The sequence below is a fragment of the Zingiber officinale genome, chromosome 8A, assembly GCF_018446385.1.
Source record: "Zingiber officinale cultivar Zhangliang chromosome 8A, Zo_v1.1, whole genome shotgun sequence".
In the NCBI taxonomy this organism is placed as follows: Eukaryota; Viridiplantae; Streptophyta; class Magnoliopsida; order Zingiberales; family Zingiberaceae; genus Zingiber; species Zingiber officinale.
Window position 1 is genome coordinate 20,063,890 of NC_056000.1, and position 20,572 is coordinate 20,084,461.

Sequence of the window (20,572 nt, forward strand, 5' to 3'; positions counted from 1 at the left end):
GGACCAAAAGTCAACTGGTTGACTTTTGGCCTGGGCGCCAGGCGCCGGAACCATCCGGCGCCGGAACCATCCGGCGCCGGAACCATCCGGCGCCGGAACTGTGGACTTTCACAGGATCGAGCTGACTCGATCCAACCGATGGGGATAAATTTTATCCCCATGCCGGAACCCATCCAGGCGCCCCGACCAAGGCTATAAATATAGCCTTGGTCCAGAAGCTTTTCAATAATCACGATCATTCTATTTCCAAACACTTGTGTGCTTTAGTTGTAGTTAAGCTTCTATTTTCTGTGCCTAAACGCGGTAAGAGGCTTCTCCGCCTGAAGGAGTTTTTGAGCTTAATCTTCCTTGGATTAACAACCACATCGGTTGTAACCAAGTAAACATCTGGTACCTCGTTTTCTTCTTTTATGCTTTTATTTATCTGCTTAATTCATTTTACAAGTGTTAGCTTAATCGTTCGAGGAAGGGTTGTTTGCTTTTAATTGACAGGTTATTTACCAACCCTTCTAACCGGCCCAACGGTCTTACATTGAAGAAAGAAAATATATGAGAGAGAGAGGGAGACAACTCGAGGTGACAACGTCGATGATCATGGCCCACAGCCTAGATCAGTTCGAGTAGACCAACCGTTCTGACTCTATCATTGATAGCAGTCTACTACAATACATACTTTTGACATGTTCACAAATATTCATATTGTAGTAATTATAATGCAAATTTTATATGCCCATCTACCATTGATATTGTAATAGTTAACTTTCGATCTAATTAGTCTCGGTGTTGGATGGTCTGATCCTACGTATCGATTATCAGATAAATTTGAAAAAGTATAGATTGATCCTGACATGCTATTGTAACATCACCCGTAATTTAAACTCCGTAAAAAATGTCCAATATGAAATTTAAGGGGATGTTTGGTTAAATGATGGGAATGACTATGGGTATGAATTTGATAGTAGGATGGAATGAGAATATGAATGGAAATGAAACCCATCAAGTTATATGAATTTGGTTGATTCTCATAAATCTAGTAATCATTCCCAAAATATCATTCCCAAACCCACAATCCAAACATTATCTTTTACTATCATTCTATTCCTTTATTCTCAAACTCATCAACCAAATACCCCTAAATTCTCTTACATAAATCATCATTCTTCTTATCTCGCAGCGTGGCGCCCGGTGGTAAATCATTAAAGATTAAAAGTGTATTATTAGTTGACAAGTGTTAAGGCCTGTTATTTTGACCAGCAGCCGATGAACGTCGAAGTTCATAGCCATTTGACTCCATAAATCCCATCCAACTACTCTTGCAGTTCCACATGCTCGCTGATCAACCAGCTGGCCCAACAAAATAAAGCGAACCTGTCACCTCAACAAAAGACAAAAACCAACATTCATTGTTCATTGCTGCATGGTGGCACATCTCTCCACCATCTTCCCTGCAGCTGCCAATTTTCCGTTGTCGAGCTACGTGGGGACCTCCTTCAGTCCTTCCCTGCCATGCCTCATGCACCACCATTCTTCCATGGTGGAAGTAACATATATAGTGTTGTGCCCGAGGAGAGGGACACTTCAAAACTGCCCTGTTCTGTTCTGCTCTGCTCTGTGCTGCTTCACGCGAGGCCTATGAGTCTCCCATTAATGATGGCAGCACTTGTGCATCATTTGGAAGGTGCTTAATTCACTAAAACCCGTGAACTGCGTGGCCCTCGGCACCTGCCACCATCGCATCATTAATCATTTTGTGTGCTCTATGATATATTCCACAGTCGGAGTCTCCAATTAATTGTACAGCCTTATGTTCAATGATCAGCAGAAAGCCAACGCCCTTTGGTTCGTTCCTATTGCTTCTTTTTTCATTATTTGCGCCATGAATGCCTCGTCATAGTACGCAGGGGTAAGTTTTTCGTTTTGTGAGATACAGATACTAATTAATGAGATGTTGAACACCATTGTTAATTGTTAACCCTCGTCCAATCTCCCACCCTCCATCCTCTTCGCATGCAAACTGACAACAGCAGACATCTGACACCTTCGGCTCGTTTTTCCTTCATGTCTGTCTTCTCCCTTTTCTCTCTCGGTAAGCGCAGTTGACGAGGCAGAGTAAGTAAAGTAGCAGAGCAGCTGTAGAAACGCGAGCTTTGTTGAGGTAATAAACACCATGGCTCTCGCTCTACTGCAGATGGAATGTCGAACGAAAAGGAAGAGCATGCAATTGATTAAACGACTTGATTAACGAAAGCCTCCCAAAATATAAATTTTTAACGGCAATTTTTAATATAATAGGCGAGTCCTTTGGAAGGATTTTGATGATTTTCGTTTTTTATAAAAATATTTTAAAAAAAAAATCATTCGTTTTCAATTGATAGTCAAACTTTTTGAAATTTGAGCACTTTTTTTTATTAATTAAGGCTCAGAAAAATTGATGCGTTTGCTCCCTCGCCTATCCATGGCGGAGAGGGAGACGAAAGGCAAGTAGACTGCATTTAAGATCCATTAATAGACATATAAAGTTGATTAATAAACCTTAATGCTCTCCAAATCCCTCGTCTACCAAGGACTCCCTCGCGCTGCCATTGTTTCTCTTGACGGGCGGCGCCGCCCATGAGTCGCACGAGCTCTCGCCGCTGAAGCAGGACCCGATCACTCCGCTGGGACTCGGCGGCGATGACCGGAAGCAGAAGGCAGGGTAGGAACGCTTGCGCTTGCGGCTAATCGTGATGGTTTCTGAAAGGATTAGCTGATAGCACTCTTCCACTTTTTCCTAAAGAACGATTGGATTGTGAGGAGATGATATCGAGTCAAGAGCCAGGGGAGAAAAATAAAAATCTCACCTTTGGGGCGTTGAGGAAGGAAATGAGATGGTGGGTCTCTTGGGCTTCCGCCGCCGTGACTGGTCCGTCGACCGCGGATCGTGCCGCCTCGAGCAGTGTCGCCGCTGCCCACACCGACGCCGGATATCGAACCCATCTCCGATCTGTGATAGATAAACCAAGCATTTAGGAAATGGTTGCTTGAATGCAAAGCTTGGATTTTGATGATTACCGACCTGCTATTACGGATAGAAGACTCTCTTCGCACCTCCTCAGCAGCGCGCGAATGCGGGCAATGCCGCCGCCGCCGGAGCTGGTTTCGGCCTTTTTAGTGTTCGAGAAGAGGCGGTGGAGAAGGTGGTGGACGAAGGAGAGGGGAGTGACGGGATTCATCCTCCAGCCGAGAGCGGAGAGCACTAGAAGCTCCATCCGCTGGATCGTCTTCGGCTCGAAAAGGAATCCGCCGTCCTCCAGCGGATCCAGCAGCTGGAGGTCGACCAGGAGCGGCACGCACATCTCCTCCACCTTCGCCGCCAGCGAGAGGCACGCCACGGCCGCGAGCCTCCCCATCCACGGTCTGTTGTCGCGGAGATGCAGGGCCTCACTCCGCGTGGCGCAGGGGACGAAGCACCTGTCGAGGTAGTTGATGGCGAGCAGCGCCGTGAGTGCGGAAAATCCGTGCCGTGTGGCGGCCCGCACAACCCACTCCACCGCTGCCATCCTCACCGACCCGAGATACGAGTCGGCGCCGTCAGGAAAAGCTTCTAGCACAAAGTCCCCTTCTTTAAACGAGAGAGAACAGAGCAACTCAGTCCACTCTTCCTGCTCCGCCTCCGCCGCCGGGAGAAAGAGGTGCTCAGATTCACCGTCCGCCGCCGTTGGTTCCACATGCTCCTCTTCCCACAACAAGTTCTCTTCTTGGCAATAAAGATGATCCAAAAGATCGAAAAGAGCCATTTTTCTCTTCTACCAAATGGGAGAAAGATGGAACACTCGATTGATCATACTACAAATCTAGAGAAGAGAGTAAAACAAACCAGAGAAAAAGAAGAATGCTCTTTTGCATCCTTCCTGCTCTCTCTCTCTCTCTCTCTCTCTGTTCTATTTTTCTCTTTCATCCAGAGTCCAGAATCACTGCCGCTGCCTTCCCCTTTACATCTTCTTCTCCATGCGGTGGGAGGTTGGCAGAAGGTCTGCCATGAAATGGAGGAAGAAGAAGATTTTAATCGGCGGAGTGTTGGGATTTTTCTAATTCTTCGATTTTACTAAATATTTTACAGGCTTGCTTTTGGCTCCATGTGTTTAATTTTAAGGGCACTTTTGTGATAAAAGAAATTTTTTTCCCTTCGTTATTTATTTATTTTTAATCCCTTAAAATAAGGAAGGCTGCAGCGGTAGGATGCCGTTTAAAATTTTTTTTTTTAAGACATTTAATATCTAATTTAAATTTTATAAATTAATAGATAATTTTTTTAATGAGCGGTTAATTAAAACTACTGGGTTAATATGGATCTTGCGACTTCCAAATTTATGTGCCATTTAATTTAGAGGTTTGGAAACGAAAGAATAGATTCATTTCCAAACCTTATATTTGGTTGAAAGAAATGAAATCAATATTTTAGAATGAATCCTAAAAATTTGGGTATGGATGAAACTCACCCCTCCCTTGTATTTTGATAGAATGGAAATAAGAATTAAGTTTAGACAAAAATATCCTTAGTATATTTGTTCAATTTATCTTTCATTTCACTCTCTCTCCTTGTTCTCTCTCATCATATTTTCTCTCTCCTCGTTCTATCATCATATTTTATCTCTCAATATATTTTCTCTTTCCTCATTTTTTTTCATCACGCATTCTCTATCATTTTCTCTTTATATTCTCTCTCATCATACACTCTCTCTTATTATTTTTTTCTCTTCATTCTCTCATTTTTTTTTCATCATACTTTCTTTCTCCTCAATCTCTTTTACCATCCTCTCTCTTCATATTTATTCTCATCACATTTTCTCTTTCTTCATTCTCTTCCATCACACTCTCTCTCCTCATCCTCTCTCATCACAAATCCTCTACTATTTTCTCTTTGTATTCTCTCTCATCATACACTCTCTCGTTATTTTCTCTCTCTACATTCTTTTTCCTTATTTTCCATCATACTTTCTCTCTCTTCAATCTCTCTTACGATACTCTCTCTCCATATTTTCTCTCATCACACTTTCTCCCTCTTCATTCTCTTCTATCACACTCTCTCTTCTCATTTTCTCTCATCACACTTTCCCTCTCTTTATTTTTCCCATCACACTTTCTCTTTCATCACATTTTCTCATCATACTTTCTCTCCTCAATCTTTCATTTTCTCTCATCACACTTTTCTCTCTTCATTTTTTCCTATCACTCTTCCTCTCTCAATACATTTTCTCTCTCTTCATACATTTTCTCTTCTCAATCTCTCCTATCACGCTCTCTCTTCTCATTTTCTCTCATCATTCTATCTCATCATATGTTTCTCTCACATTCAACTTTCTCTTCCATCTAATTTTTTCTCTTATTTTCCTTTAAGGGTAAAAAAAAATTTAGGTTTATTTCGATTGAAAATATTCAACTAACCAAATATTATTTTAAGAATGATACTCAAGCTCATACCTATTTCCATTCCACTATACTGTGATACTCATTCTCATTCCGATTTCTAGGAGAGAACCAAACACCATCTCATTTTGACAGTTAATAGAAAATTTATATGACATTAGATCAAAGATCATTATAATTAATCCGTATAACTTGCATACGTGCTGTGTCAACTAAACGAAGAGGGCAACGGTAATTTTTAATCATTTCCCAATTAATGGACGTAAATTGCATATGTCAATTAAAACAAAATAAAAATAAAAAGGGCAACGGCTCGCCCCCGGCATGAGTATAAGTATTTAGTGTACTTTCAAGTATCAAGAATTTGAATTAAGATGGACTGTTTCTTTCAAAGGGATTAAAAATCTAAAAGTTGAATGTTGGACTCATTTATGTTTTGGATTTATCTAATGAATTTCTCCTACTCTCACCTTCAGAATTAGTTGAGTCTAAGGGTATGTTTAATACTTAAAGTTCTAACTATTTTTTTTATTCTTTTAATAATCAACATTATAAAATTTTATTAAAATATCTCTAATAATTAAAAGTCTAAATGAAGATTTTTTAGTCTAATTTATAACATGCAGTTATATAAATTTATACATATTACATTAATTTCAAGATAAAAAAAGTGTGTTTAAATTTTTACTATTACTTTTGAACTATCAATCTTAAATTTCATCTAATGATTTAAATTTTTTTATTCAACTTTTGTGTTTCTAGAAAATTCTCATAAGCCTTTCCTTGACGGTGCCCTGACCTCAGACATTAAAAAAAAACATATAAAAGGCCGACTCACATTTGAGTTGTCAATTGTATTTAATAATTGCGGTTTAGATTAAAGTATGAATTATTTAACATGAATTTTAAAATTAAGGGGGTGTTTGGTTAAATGATGGGAATGATTATGGATATGAATTTGATAATAGGATGCAGAGCCATAACTTTCATAAGGCCAGAGAGGCAACCGCCTCAGGGCCCAACCCAATAAAGGGCCCATTTTTTTTAATTATAGCCAAAACAAAATGAGAGGCATGGACCCTAAATGCCCGGTAAACCTATTCTCACGCCTTCGAGGCACGCACCGATGAATGACTCTTCTTTGAATGCAATTTCTTCTCTAGTGTTGCTCTTCTTTGCACGTGATTTCTTCTCCAGTGTTCTTTTCTACCAATGCATGGATTCACTAAACAAGAGGTAATCCTAATCTTCTTCTTTGACCATCTTCTTCGTCTTGCAATACACGATACCAATTGTATCCTAATCGTGCAACAACAGTCGTTTGTGCGACCTAATCACGTCAATTCTCACAGTGGCTATCTCATGCAACACGGGCTGGTGGTTGCCCTTTGCTCGTGTGACCTAGTTGCATGCGCGGTGGTTGTTGCACGCTACCTCGGTCGCTTGTGCGAACGATAACCTAATTGCATGGTGGTTACTGCTTGTCGCCTTGCTACTACCAGCCACCGCATTAGTCTCAGTGTTACATGATACACTAAATGAGCTATCAATATTATAGATTGAGAAAGAAATAGTCCGACAATTGGATTATTCATATTTTATAAATATTTTTATCTCTAAAATAGCTAGACAAGTAAATTTTATAATAATATATTATTTTTGATTTATTTATGTATTTAGTATATATATTATTTGTAAATTAAATTTTATCATTATTTATCGTAGTAAAAAGGTCATTTTTTATATGCGCTTCAGGCCCTGTCGAATACAGGTACGACTCTGATAGAATGGAATGAGAATAAGAATGAAAATGAAACCCACCAAATTATATGGATTTAATTGATTCCCATAAATTTGATAATCATTTCTAAAATGTGATTCCTAAACTCACAATTCAAACACTATCTTTTACTATCATTTCATTCCCTCATTCTTAAACCCATCAACTAAACACCCCTTAAATGTATCCATAACTAAGATATCTTGAAATAGTTGTTTAAATTAAATTAAATTACAACAACATAAAAAAAAAGAATATACATATATATTTCCAAATATGACTATATGAGAATCTAAAAATTAAATGTTTAATTATATATACGTAAACAATATCTGCACTCATATAAATTTTGATTCTATCATATAGAAAAAAATTGATCCATGATACTTCATTTTTTTATAATGTTCAGATAGAAAAGGAACATTTTAATGGAATGAAAAATAAAAAAAAATGATTGTAAAACGTTTTCTGATTTATTATAGTTTAAATAACTTTATTTATGAATGGAATCCAAATTGATGTATTAAATATAATAAAAAAGGAGATAGAATATTCTTTAAATTGCAATAAAAGTATGAGCTTTTTTGTTTTATGAAAATAAAAAGGGCCTTTTTATTTTTGCCATCCCTGTTCATCACATACTTTTCCATCATTATCTCTGATTGGAAGTTGGTTTTTCTCTTGTTCCTACCAAATCCCAACGTTTACAACTAGAAAGTTACCAAAAAAGGAAAAAAAAACTATCTCGGTTAATTTTAGTTTATACGGTATTAACGTCTCTGTTTCCACATCATACTCGGTAACCATGTATCTACTGGCTAGAGCCGCCGCTCTACTCCTCGCCGTCGTCGCTCTCCGGCTCCGGCTCCCGATTCAGGTCCGGACTCTTGTACCTCCGCTTCTCCCCTTTCCGACACCCTCGACTTTCCTTCTGTCCTCCGAGCGGGGCGGCGGCGGCGGCGGTGCTCAGCTGCAGCGCGTCGACCTTGGCGCCGACCTCCGCCGCCCTCTTCCTTATCGACGCCGCCGACATCGCAGCCGCGTCCGCCACGTCGTCGTCGGACACGTCTTCGGGGAAATTGAGGCGGGCGGCGCGGCCGCGGAGGTAGAGCAGAGCGGTGTCGTAGGCCTTCGCGGCGGCCACCGGGGTGCAGTAGCTCCCCAGCCATATCCTCGACCGCTTGTTCGGCTCCCGGATCTCCGCCACCCATTTCCCCCACTTCCGCATCCGTATCCCTCGGTACCGGTGGTGCTCCTTCATCGGCGTCACCACCTCCACCGGCGGACCTTCCATCATCGATCGCACACTCTGCGTCGCCTGAAGTACCTATCTAGGACGGTGGGCGGCGCTGGCTTGTCTGGGGGCAGATATAGGACGGAAGAGAGAAAGACGACAAAACCCGCGTGTTAAGATGCGTGAAGCTATCGCGATTGGTGAGGTGGCGAACGGGAGGGCGTCGACAGCAGCCGCCGCCACGTGGCCCAGCAGACCAGGAAGGCGGTGCGACGCAACCATTGACAGGCATTCTCGTAATTGTTTTCTTTTCGGGGCGTTGTGCCAGCGAACCGCCAAGACGGACGGACAGATGTACATGGCTGAGTGAATCCGACGGCTGCGAGAGAAGGCAAGTTAAAAAAATGCCGCGGTCCGTATGTCGGTAGCGCCGACCTGTCTAACATTTTTGACGTCATGCACCAATCAGATTGCGGTGAAAACCTGAGTAATTTATGATTTTTTTAAAAAAATTTTAAAAATTTAACATGAATTCAGAAAATATTACAAGCTGATTATAATTTGGTTCGCGCCAAACACTAGGCCCTTGTGGATAAAAAAAATGATCTCAAATTGATTTATAAATTAAATTAAAATTAAATTTAAGAAATAGTAATATCCATTTTTTTATGACAGATAATATTTCTTAAATTAAATATATCCAAAATTAATGAATTTTATCGATGTTATCTAAATTATAATCTACGCCCCCTTGGACGCATTTGCGGCCGTCGCCTTCAAACTAGATACATGGTCTTGAACGATTTAGCAATTTCGACCAAAGAAAAAACAAGCAACGTGGTATGCAAGTACCGGTCGACTTTGCCACGTAATATTGGCCATTAATCAAAGATACAATGCATTGTCTGCGGACTGTGGACGTGTCGATTCTTCACGGTTGGTGGTGAAAGATACAATGGATGTGGTGGGTTTGACTTTTTTGGCTTCGATTTAATTAGCTGGCAAACCAAACGGTCAACTAAATCTAACCAGCCCCCGACTTCCTAAGCTCAGAATTCACTCCTCTCTCATGCCTTCCACGTGTTATGCAACTAGTGCATAAGGGTTATCGAATAAATAATTAACGGATAAGATTGTGGAAGATTGGATTTGTCTTATTTTTCATTTGATCGATCGAGACTAGCTATTAAAGTCGCGAGAGAGTGCCCCGCGGCTTTGGTGCAGTAGTGAAAATTACATCGGGAGTCTTCGCGGGATGTCAATGAAATTATTATAATGAGATAAAAAATAAGTATTAATAAGGCCATGTTTTATTAAAAAAATAAAAAATTAAAAATTGACATATGATTTATTTTCCTTCACATATCTTAAACATGAACGGTAAAATTTATCAAAGTAAATATAATTACCTTTCACTATAAAAATAATACAAATAAGGAGCTCTAAAAATAGATTATTACTTTGGTAGATTCACTTGATAATATGTATGAATAATTGTTGAATTTAGTATTAATTGGATAAATTGATTTACTAGTGTAAAAAATCGATACACTAAAGCAGATGTCTCATATAATTTATCCCTTCTAAGACTATGGGGTCATCCTAAAAAACGGATGCTAAGACGACAACTCCCTCCTAAAAACATATTATTCGTATTTGTAAAGACTTATTCAATTACTTCATTTAAAAGGCTAGATTAATAAATTCATTCCAAAATAATTTGTCAAATACATTTAGAAAGTGAGATATTTAAATCATATTATACATTTTTGTTAGCTTTTTGTCCATTTATCTTATTTTATTTATAATATAATTGTGATTATTTTAATTATAACACACACTTGTATTTAATTACTTCTTGTCTGAATTTGTGATCATATAAAAAATAAAAAATAAATATTAAATATCACGTATTCACCTATTATAGTAAATAATAATATAATATAATATAATATAATATAATATAATATAATATAATATAATATGTCTTTATCAAGTCGGGATGATGGTTTCACGTTTCTATTTTATGTTAATGCTAAGAATAGTTTCATGAAAGCATGGTTGTGAAGGGAAATTGTCAGAGTGCCGCAGTTTGTTCTTTTGGTAGAATATATTTGACGCGAAACTTAATCAAAAAATATGTGTTGGGCGGTCGTAGACTGAAAAGCGAAAAACTACGAATTTATCTTCACAAGCAGAATATAGGTTCAATGGTGATGGTCTTATTCAGACGGTGTACACTGTGGGGTCGATTAACCACTATAAAAAAAATTATAATTTAATGATAAATATTTTTCATCTTACAATAAAAATGTTTTCATCGCATGTTAATAATAAAATAAGATTCGTCGCTAAAGTTATTAAAATTAACAACGAATTTTAATATTCATCGCCAGTGACGAATCTAGGGGAGAGCGGAGGTGTGTTTGAACACCCCCTTGCTCCCGAAAAATTCCACCAGTATATTGCAGTCCTAAGGACAACGAGAAAAAAAAAATACAAATTCCAGCTCTTTGAACACACTCTTCCTTTTTTGTCTGGATCCGCCACTGTTCATCACATATTTGATGACAAATCCTAAATACATTGTAAATTCAACGACAAATAATGGAATCGTCAAAAATTTAGTGTCGAATAATAGATTCATAACAAAATTTCGACGAATAAGGGATTCGTCGCAGAATTCAAATTTTTTTAATATAAATTTAGACTCTCCGAAGCTAGTTGAAGTATGTAGAGAGATTGGAATGAGATAAAACCAATTACTTGTTAAATGTGTGAATAGAAAAGAGGTGGAAGAAAAGAGAAGCTCCATTGTGAATGACACTTTAGTCCTACATTGGGAGCTTCAAGGCTTGTTGATTGGTTTATATTGATTCACATGTATTGAGGATGTGAACAAATGCATGGGAAGAGACTCTCTCTCACGTGTGGGTGCGCAGGAGGTGTAAATTTAGGGTCTGGATTGCACTGAACCATGTTGACTCGTGTGCGGGCACGACATGCGCGTGCCGAATACCAGACCGGTCAGGGCAAAATTCGCCCAAGTGGAACAACTAACGTTGTGTAACGGATGCATTAAGTAATAATGAGTGAAACAGTAGATGTTTCATTGCTCGTCTAGTAATGGTCATTAATCGACCATTAACGCTAGCGATCACGTGTCACTCAGTTCATCGTGACCACTAGTGCTTGGTGGAGATCACGATCAAACCGTTATATCCTGAGAAACAGACAACCTGAGTAAGCCTCGAAGCACAACCAGAGGTGGGGGCGAATCTGTTTCAAGGAAACTGCGACTCTCGCATGCCTCGGTCCGCTTAGCCGATCCGCCCGCTCGACAACACAGATCTGTTGCTTGGCCGACCTGCCCTCTCGGCCGATTCGTCCGCTCGGCAACACAGACTAGCGGCTCAGCCGATCTTTTTGCTCGGCAATTCTTCGGCTCGTAGCAGAAACTAGCACCTGCTAGTAGTCTGAGATTATCCGCTCAGGTCATCTCGATTGTAAGTTGAATTTAATTCAGAGCAGTTTAAATTCAACTAATACCTTGTATATCTCCGGCAACAGATTGTTACTTGCCCGATCTGCCCTCTGCTTGGCCGACCTGCCCTCTCGGTCGATTCGTCAGCTCGGCAACACAGACTAGCGCTCAGCCAATCTTCTTGCTCGATAATTCTTCGGCTCGTAGCAGAAACTAGGCGCCTTCAATACTCGTTAGCCGAAGTAAAGTTTTATCTTCGACGGATAAAACTTAACTTATTGAAGGCGCCTTTGAGCCACAGATAGATTTTTCTAAGGATTATAAAAGACCCTTGGAGCCAGAAAATAAACAACACTTGTACTCGAATTATTCTTTTCTATCTTCACTGTTATGTACTTTCAACGCTTGTAAGAGGCTTCTCCACCTACAACAAAAGGGGAATTTTATTAGTGCTTTCAACGTCTTGGATTAATAACCTCCCCAGTTATAACCAAGTAAAAATTAATAGTCTCTTTTAATTTATGCAATATAGTTTTTGTTAATTAAAGATAAATATACGCTTTTCATCATTGGTCTGATGCTTTGGTGAAGCCAAAGGAAAGAAGATGAACCCCCCTTCTCTCCCATAAGGGCGGTAAGCTTCATAGCTCCAACCTAGGTTAGGGGGTCCTTAGACCTTAGCAACCTAAGCGTCGGTTCTATTCCGGCCAAGCAACCAAAGCCGGGGACCTAGGATCGAATAGTTCAAGAAAGATCAGGGGAAGAAGCGATGTACCATCCGTTGAAGCTTGTAAGTAAGTGCCAGGCCTTATCATTTCAGCAATTCCGTAAGGTCGCTTGGATCAAATGGACCTTCATGCTGCTCTCTGGTGATTTCGGCCTTCCGGAGAACTAGGTCTCCTTACTGGTTCTCTCTTTCCAGACACTCCGTACCTTTACCAGCCTACACTCAACATGAAAATTTTGAATGAAACCTGGCGCCCTGAAATCTTAAAAGTTTATCCCTTGAATTCCAAGCTTACTCCTATCAAAGAGACTGACATTTGACTTCTTCCTCCCTTGTTTTGATCCCTTACGGATTGATACTAGGAGAAAGTTGCTAGATTGCTTGGTTCGACAATACATGGTCTTCAAGGAAGAGGTTAGGTGTTAGGGCTTGATTTTGACTATTTATTATATTATATGGGGAAGGCAAGGAATGACCTGTGCTTATCAAAAACTACTGAAACTAGAGTAGCCAAGCCTGATGGAGAAGGGTATATTTATCTTTTTAGGGCAATTCACCTCCATCTTGCCGGCTGCATGAGACTTACAGATACTTAGTCTGACCATCATTTTGTTTGCTTCGGTTGGAGGTTAGTCTTTCTGAAGCGTCCTTACTCTGATGCCACTTGTTGGTCCTGGACGACCGGTTAGAGGGGGTGAATAACCTAAAATCAGAGTTAGTGAAATATTTCTTGCTTTTTGCTTAGCAAGGATGCACAATTTAATTAAGCAAAGTAAACTACATAAAATAAAAATAAATAACTCATAAAAATAAAAGAGGCACAAGAATTACTTGGTTACAATGCAGGTGATTGTTAATCCAAGGCATATGAAAACTCACTAAAATTCTCTTTTGTTGAAGGCAGAGAAGTCTCTTACACACTTTAAAAGCTAAAAAAAAACTAGGAAATAAATACAAGAGTTGTTATTCAATTGTTAGCTCCAGGGGTCTTTTTATAGCCTCTAGAAAAATATATATGTTGCTCAGAGATGCCTCCAAGGAGGTCTAAGGCGCCTTCTACAAGATAAGTTTTATCCGCTGAAGATAAAACTTTATCTTCAGCTAACTGCTATTGAAGGTGCCTCTAAGATACTTGAGGGCACCTTCCATGCAGCCTTGAGAGCGCCTCTAATAGGATTGGAGGCGCCTTCCACTCAGAGGCACGAGGGCCCTCCAACTTTGTTGGAGGTGCCTTCCACAAGGCAATTCCGAAGTCAACCCACTTTCTCTCGAGCCTTCTTCATGTGGGTGATGCTCCGACTTCCAGAATTGAGCTCACCTGAACCTAATTCCGATATTCTCCTCAAGCAGGCTTCCTCCCTAGTTTTTCATCCCTCAAATATCGTGCACGTCTTTCTCGTCCACCAGTGTACTCTTCTGCAGCACTTCATCCCTCGGATGCACCAAGTCGGTCAATTCACTCCCCGTGTTATGCTTCTCGCTAGCTATGTCTTCTTCTCGACTTCCTTTGCTCCTAAGTCTCTGCACACTTAGACACAAGACATCAAAAACAAACAAGACTTACCTCAGTTGATTATATCAAAACTACTACAGAGAACTTACAGTTAGCAAAGACAAATATAAGTTAGTTGAACAAAAATTAATTACATAAAAGAAAAGAAGAGGCAGAATTTACTTGGTTTGCAACTGGGGAGGTTGCTAATTCAAGACAGTGAAACATCCACTCAACAGATCTCCTTTTGATGAAGGCGGAATAACCTCTTATAACGTTGACAGCGCAGAACCAAAAAGATAGAATTACAAATGAAAGTATAGAGTTCATAAAATTAGTGTTGAAAATGAAGATGATCAATGCCAATGCGTTGGCTAATGTCAAAAATTAGTGTTGGTAATTTATAGCCTATTAGTCAAAAATATCCGTTGGCTAATGTGGCATCTCCGGGTGCTTGGAGTGGGTCTGGACGCCCTCAGCAGTGCATTTTATCTACTCACAACAACTCGATGATAAGTCTTTATCGATACTCGGGTGGCTGGACCGATCCGCTTGGACTATTGATGACGTTGACCCAAACTTTATCCTCAACAACATGTAGAAGAGGAGGCATCTATTTGGTACCAAGCTGGTCTGGACACCTAAAGTTCGGGCATCTAGATTTGGTCCAAGTGCCTAGACAAAGTCAACACAAAGTTGACTTTGTTTGGCTACTGCTCTGGTCGCTTGGGTGATTCTCTAGCCATCCAGAGTTGAGTTTACCCGAATCCAACTCTTGTCTTCTCCTCGAGCAATCTTCCGCTTCAGCTTCTTGTCCCACGGAACCTCCAAGCGCGTCTTTCTCGCTCCACCGATATACTCTTCCGCAGTTTCTCATCCCTTGGATTCACTGAGCATGTTGACTTACTTCCCGTGCCTTCCTTCTCCTCCGCTGCATCTTTCGCTCAACTTCTTGTGTTCCTAAGTTCCTGCACATTTAGAAACAAGATATCAAAAAATGTAGAACCTAACTTAACCCCGTTGATCAAATTAAAACTCATCCGGAGTACTTACAACCTCTCTCTTTTTTATGTGCATCAACCCAAGTTATGTTAGGGTAATAATAACCAATAAAATAATTAATTTTTCCAAATAAGTATAATAATTTGGCGAATAAAAAAAATCTATACTTCCCCAAAACTTAATTCCTAATTTCTCCTCCTTTGATCACATAAAAAAATATGGGTATATATATAAAAAATTAGATATTTTTTCTAAGAGTGATTAAAACAATGAGCAAGTTTTTAAAAAAAAATTCAAGATTTATTTTTCGAATATTCAAATTTTTAAAAATTAAAAACCAGATTTCTCAACAAATAATTTAAAATTATTTTAAATGTCATAAAGTCTTGAAAATTTTTGTTAAAATAGCCATAATAATTTAAGATCATGATAAAAAAATTCAAGTATAGATCATTATTTATTTTAAACGTAGAAAATATTTTAAATACAGATAATTATTTTTAAAAATAAATATAAAAATAGTTTTATAATCCTAAAAATCCGGTTAATTTTTCTTAATATTCAAAATATAATGATAATTATCCAAAAAATAAGGTTTTTCAAAATTCATTTGGAAAAAATTGTAAATTGCAAATTATATTTTTTAATAAAAAATTCATAAAAAATTATATAATCTTTGAAAATTCCCAAAATCTTTACCCAAATAGAATATTTATTTGTGTAATACAAGAAAAAATATAAAAATATCTTCACAAATATAATTCGTTTAATACAGATTCGTTTAATACAGAAACATATTTTTTTAGAAAATAAATACTTAAAAATCGATTTTGACTTCTAAAAATCTTTCTAATTTTGCTGAGTGTGTAAAATAAAATATTTATATGTATAAAAATTAATTTTTTGAAAATACAATTTTGAAAATTTTTAATATTCAAAATTATTTTTCGATAATTAATTTATAAAAATTATTTATCAAGCAGAAAATTCTAAAAATATTTCTACTAACAGAAAATCTATGGTTTTATCATAGTAATAATTTTGCAAATAAAATTCGAACAGTAAATTTGTAAAAAAAAAAATAGCATATCAATTAAGTCGAACAAAAAACTATAATATAACAGATTTATTATTAATTTTAAGGAATTTTTTATTAGACATGCTTTTGAATAATTCAGAACCTCTGTCCCCATTTCTCTCTGTCTCCGTGTTTTATTGTCGATCGGACGGATCAGATTAAATCTCAAAAATACTTTGTACATCACGAGAATACTACACATATTTTAAAGATGCCATGAGATTTAATCTGATCCGTCCGATCGGCAATGAGACACGGGGACAGAGAGAAATGAGGACAGATGATCCAAATTAGCTTTTGAAATCTATAGGTTCTTCCCTACTTGATTAATTAGATTTTTTTTAGAATTATATTTCTTTGTACTTTTATTATTTGACCCTTGTGATATTTAAAATACCAATTTAGTTTTACATTATTTCTAAGGTTTAAAACATATAAAAACATTTGAACATGCATGATTTTTTTTTTCTATTTGATTCTTCCATTTTTCATTTTAAACTTTCAATTTATTGAAATTTTCTAATCGATATGCAATTGCTAAGATGACTTTTAATTCAGTATTTTCCTCTTTTAATTTTGCATATTTTGATTTTTGGTTACATAAACTCCTAGAAAGTATTTTTATAAATTCATACAATTTATTGGGAGGTAGAGAACGTATCTCACTTATTGTGTGGACATCATATTCCCCCTTCATCTCTGTTTTCCTCTGACGTTTCTCTCCTTCATCTATGCTTATATATGAGGTACTTTCGTCGTCTTTCTGGTGATCCACCATTAGTGCAAGTTCGGCGTACGTCTCAATCTTGTACTTCGATGATGACTCATCCCACATGGCTCTTTAGATTTTTGTGCTTCGTCAGAGTTGATCTTTTGTCCTTGTATTTCTCCTTTAATTTTGGGCAATTGTCTTTACGTGCTCTTCTTCATTGCAGTTGTAGCATCTTATTTTCATTTTTCATCGAAGGTTTCTTGGCTTGTGACTTGTTAAAACTGTTAGAATTATATTTTTTTTGAAAATTTTCTTACCAAGTATGCTTTTTCATTTTCGTCAAGGGATGTGTCAAAATCCGATTTGTCCTTCTTGGCTTGCAAAACAAGGTTCTAACTTGACTATGTTTCTTTTGTAACTCCTGCACATCGAGACTCGTTTAATTTGAAAGTCGAGAATAATATTTTTAGGTTACTTACCTCCAAGTTCTTAAATATGTAGTATGCATCTATTAAGATTGACGACTCTTATGTTCTCGGAAAAGCGTTGAGTGGGTACCGGATTGAGTCACGATTCGTTACCGATTCTCCGAGATTGTTAAGTTGAGTGATCAATTCCTTGATCTTTGCATGGAGTTGAGCAACCTTCTCTCCCTTGTTCATCCGGAGGGTTGTTAACTGGTTTCGGAGGATATCCTATCTCGCTAGTTTGGTTTCCGAGGTACCTTCATGTAACTCCAAGAACCTCTCCCAAAGTTCTTTTGATGAGTCGTAGCTGCCGATCCGATTGACTTCTTGGGACGGAAGAATGCTCAGAAGTTAGAACCCTACTTTGTCGTTCACCATGAAGTTGACTTGTTCCTTTTTGGTCCACATGTATTCTTCTTTTTCAACGCCGTGCTGATCTTTAGGTGTTACAAAATCGTATTTAATTATTAAAAGAATTTCAAAGCCTATTTTAAAGAATATATTCATTCACTTTTTCCACATTGTGAACTCCCCCTCAAACTTTGGTAGGTGAATGGTAGATCCAGGCAACATCTTAGTGCTTTAGTCGGCAGTTAGTTCTTTTGAGACGGTTGGCCTTTGATACCACTTATTAGTCCTGATGCGACAAACAAGAGGAGATGAATTGCCCTAAAAATTAGATTTAAACTTTCTTTTACTTCTCGAAGTTAGCAAAGACAACACAGGTTAGTTGAACAAAAATTAATTAACATAAAAGAAAAGAAAAGGCGGGATTTACTTGGTTTGTAACAGGAAAAGTTGATAATCCAAGGTAGTGAAAGCTCCACTCAACAAATCTCCTTTTGATGAAGGCGGAGTAATCTCTTACAACATTGACAGCACATAATCAAAAAGATAGAATTATAAATGAAAGCACAGAGTTCGTAAAATTAGTGTTGTTAAAATGAAATGAACCAGAGCTTTATTTATAATCCGCTAATAAAAAATGCATGTTGGCTGACATGGCATCTCCAGGCACCTGATGTGGGTCTGGGTGCCCCCAGTGGTGCATTTTATCTGCTCACAACGACTCTTCAATGACTTAATGATAAGTTTTATCGGTACTCGGGTACCTGGACCGGTCTGAGCGTTTGGACTGTTGTTGACGTGGACCCAAACTTTATCCATAGCAACGTCTTGAAGAGGAGGTGCTTGCTCGATACTAGGCTGGTTCGGGCACCCGAACCTGGTCCGAGCACTTGGAGTCTGGGCGTATGGACAAAGTCACCTATGTGTTGACTTTGTCCGGCTATTTCTCTAGTCACTTGGGTGATTCTCTGGCCATCCGGAGTTGAAATCACCCGAACCCAATTCCGGCCTTCTCCTCGAGCAGTCTTCCGCTCTGGCTTCTTGCCTTTCGGAAGCGTCGTGCGCGTGTCCTTCTCGCTCCACCAGTGTACTCTTCTGTAGCTTCTTGTCTCTCAGATGCACCGAGCCTGTCAACTCACTTCCCATGCCATCCTTCTCCTTCGCTACGTCTTCCTCTCAACTTCTCGTATTCTTAAGTCTCTGCACACTTAGACACAAGATATCAAAAAACGCTGAGCCTAGCTTAACCCGGTTGATCATATCAGAACTCAAGTCGGGTACTTACAATTTATATGCTTCCTCGACCATCCGGCTGCTCCAATCATACACTACTACTCTATCGCATTCAAACATCAACGATGCAACAATGGCACGATGTCACTACATGCTCAAATGAGCCTAGACTTGGGCAACGTGTAGTTGTTATTTTTTTTTCTTACTCTTGCTTTCTTTTTGCACGTCATATTCTAAAGTTGGTAGTCGTGTTATCGACCTATCTTTTGTAAAGAAGCGATTGATTAGTGGATTATCCATCATAAAGGTCCAACAGACCTGAATTTTGGAATAGGAGTCATCGAAAACTCCGAACCTGTGTGCCTTTCTTTTTTATTTATCCTTTTACTTTTCCGCTGCGCACTCGCACTTTACATTTTTTATTAAGCCTTTAAAAAAGGATTTGATTTTTAAATACACATGGTCCCCCCTCCCGTATGATAAGGTTACACCAAGGATGAGCTCTATGTCTCTATCTTTTTTACATTAATTATGGATGAACTCACAACACACATTCAAGACATAGTACCCGGTGTATGTTGTTTGCAAATGATATTATTTTGGTAGATGAAACAAGTGAAGGAGTAAATGCTAAACTAGAATCTTAATAGGAAATACTAGAAGGGAAATATTTTAGGCTTAGTAAAATAAAGATAGAATAAACTTAAAGGAACACTCTACAAAACTATCATTAGACCTGCTAAATTATATGAAGTTGAATATTAGACTATGACTAAGTACATGAGCAGATAATATGAGTTACAGAGAAGAGAATGTTAAGGTGGATGTGTGGACATACGAGGATAGACAGAATAAGAAACAAGAACATTAGATAAAAAATTGGAGTTGCATCTATTGAGAGAAAAGTCTGAGAGACACGTTTAATTAAGATGGTATGAGCGTGTAGTTACACGACTAATAAATATTCTAGTTAGGTGATATAAAATTATGACAAACATATTTTTGAGGAAAAAATAAAAAAGATTTAATTAATAATAATAAAATAAAATAAATTTTATTTAAATATATATATATATATATATATATATATATATATATATATATATATATATATATATATATATATATATATATATATATATATATATATATGATGATATTATAGAAGATAATTCATATAATTGATCCTCCTTAATGCGACTAAACTTGATTGATATTAGCGTAGTATATTTGATACCATCTTTCGATGACAAGTTGATCACTTAATTATTGGATAATCCTAAAAATCTTTTTTTTTTTTTCCATTTTTGCCCTAATAATCTCGCGAATCGACATTAAGCCTCAATTTATAAATTATCAAATGAGATTAAACCAGACATCTGGCAATGGGAACGCTCACGTGATTATCATGTGATTTGGACGTCGGCAACGGCAAATGGCGGCCCCTCGTCTGCCCCGTCATCATCCAATTAACACCGGCCAATTCCGGTCAAAGGAGTAGCATCTCGGTCACCCGCTGCGATACGCGCTAAGTTGTCTCTTTATTATCCGTCAGATTATTCGTTGGACGGTCCATCATGCCTGCGTAAGAAATCACGTATAAAGCAAA

General features: G+C 38.0%; 2 protein-coding genes across 2 annotated transcripts; both read right to left on the reverse strand.

Annotated features, from left to right (window-relative positions):
- Window positions 1–2,428: 2,428 nt before the first annotated feature.
- LOC122008135 (cyclin-D3-2-like) lies at window positions 2,429–4,083 on the reverse strand. Its single transcript, XM_042563738.1, has 3 exons — window positions 3,056–4,083; window positions 2,841–2,983; window positions 2,429–2,770 (listed from the first exon to the last, which is right to left on the reverse strand). Exons 1-3 carry the CDS (start codon window positions 3,774–3,776, stop codon window positions 2,534–2,536), a joined length of 1,101 nt encoding a protein of 366 aa, XP_042419672.1. The 5' UTR covers window positions 3,777–4,083; the 3' UTR covers window positions 2,429–2,533.
- Window positions 4,084–7,773: 3,690 nt separating this feature from the next.
- LOC122011434 (ethylene-responsive transcription factor ERF008-like) lies at window positions 7,774–8,539 on the reverse strand. Its single transcript, XM_042567824.1, has one exon. The coding sequence runs from the start codon at window positions 8,481–8,483 to the stop codon at window positions 8,019–8,021; it is 465 nt and encodes a 154-aa protein (XP_042423758.1). The 5' UTR covers window positions 8,484–8,539; the 3' UTR covers window positions 7,774–8,018.
- Window positions 8,540–20,572: the final 12,033 nt, after the last annotated feature.

Excerpts from the sequence above, each read along its gene's own strand:
- LOC122011434 (XM_042567824.1), bottom strand. The coding sequence starts at position 8,483 with ATGATGGAAGGTCCGCCGGTGGAGGTGGTGACGCCGATGAAGGAGCAC.
- LOC122008135 (XM_042563738.1), bottom strand. The coding sequence starts at position 3,776 with ATGGCTCTTTTCGATCTTTTGGATCATCTTTATTGCCAAGAAGAGAAC. Across the intron at positions 2,984-3,055 it reads TCTTCTATCCGTAATAGCAG|ATCGGAGATGGGTTCGATAT; the intron begins GTCGGTAATCAT and ends TATCTATCACAG. Across the intron at positions 2,771-2,840 it reads CCTTCCTCAACGCCCCAAAG|GAAAAAGTGGAAGAGTGCTA; the intron begins GTGAGATTTTTA and ends ATCGTTCTTTAG.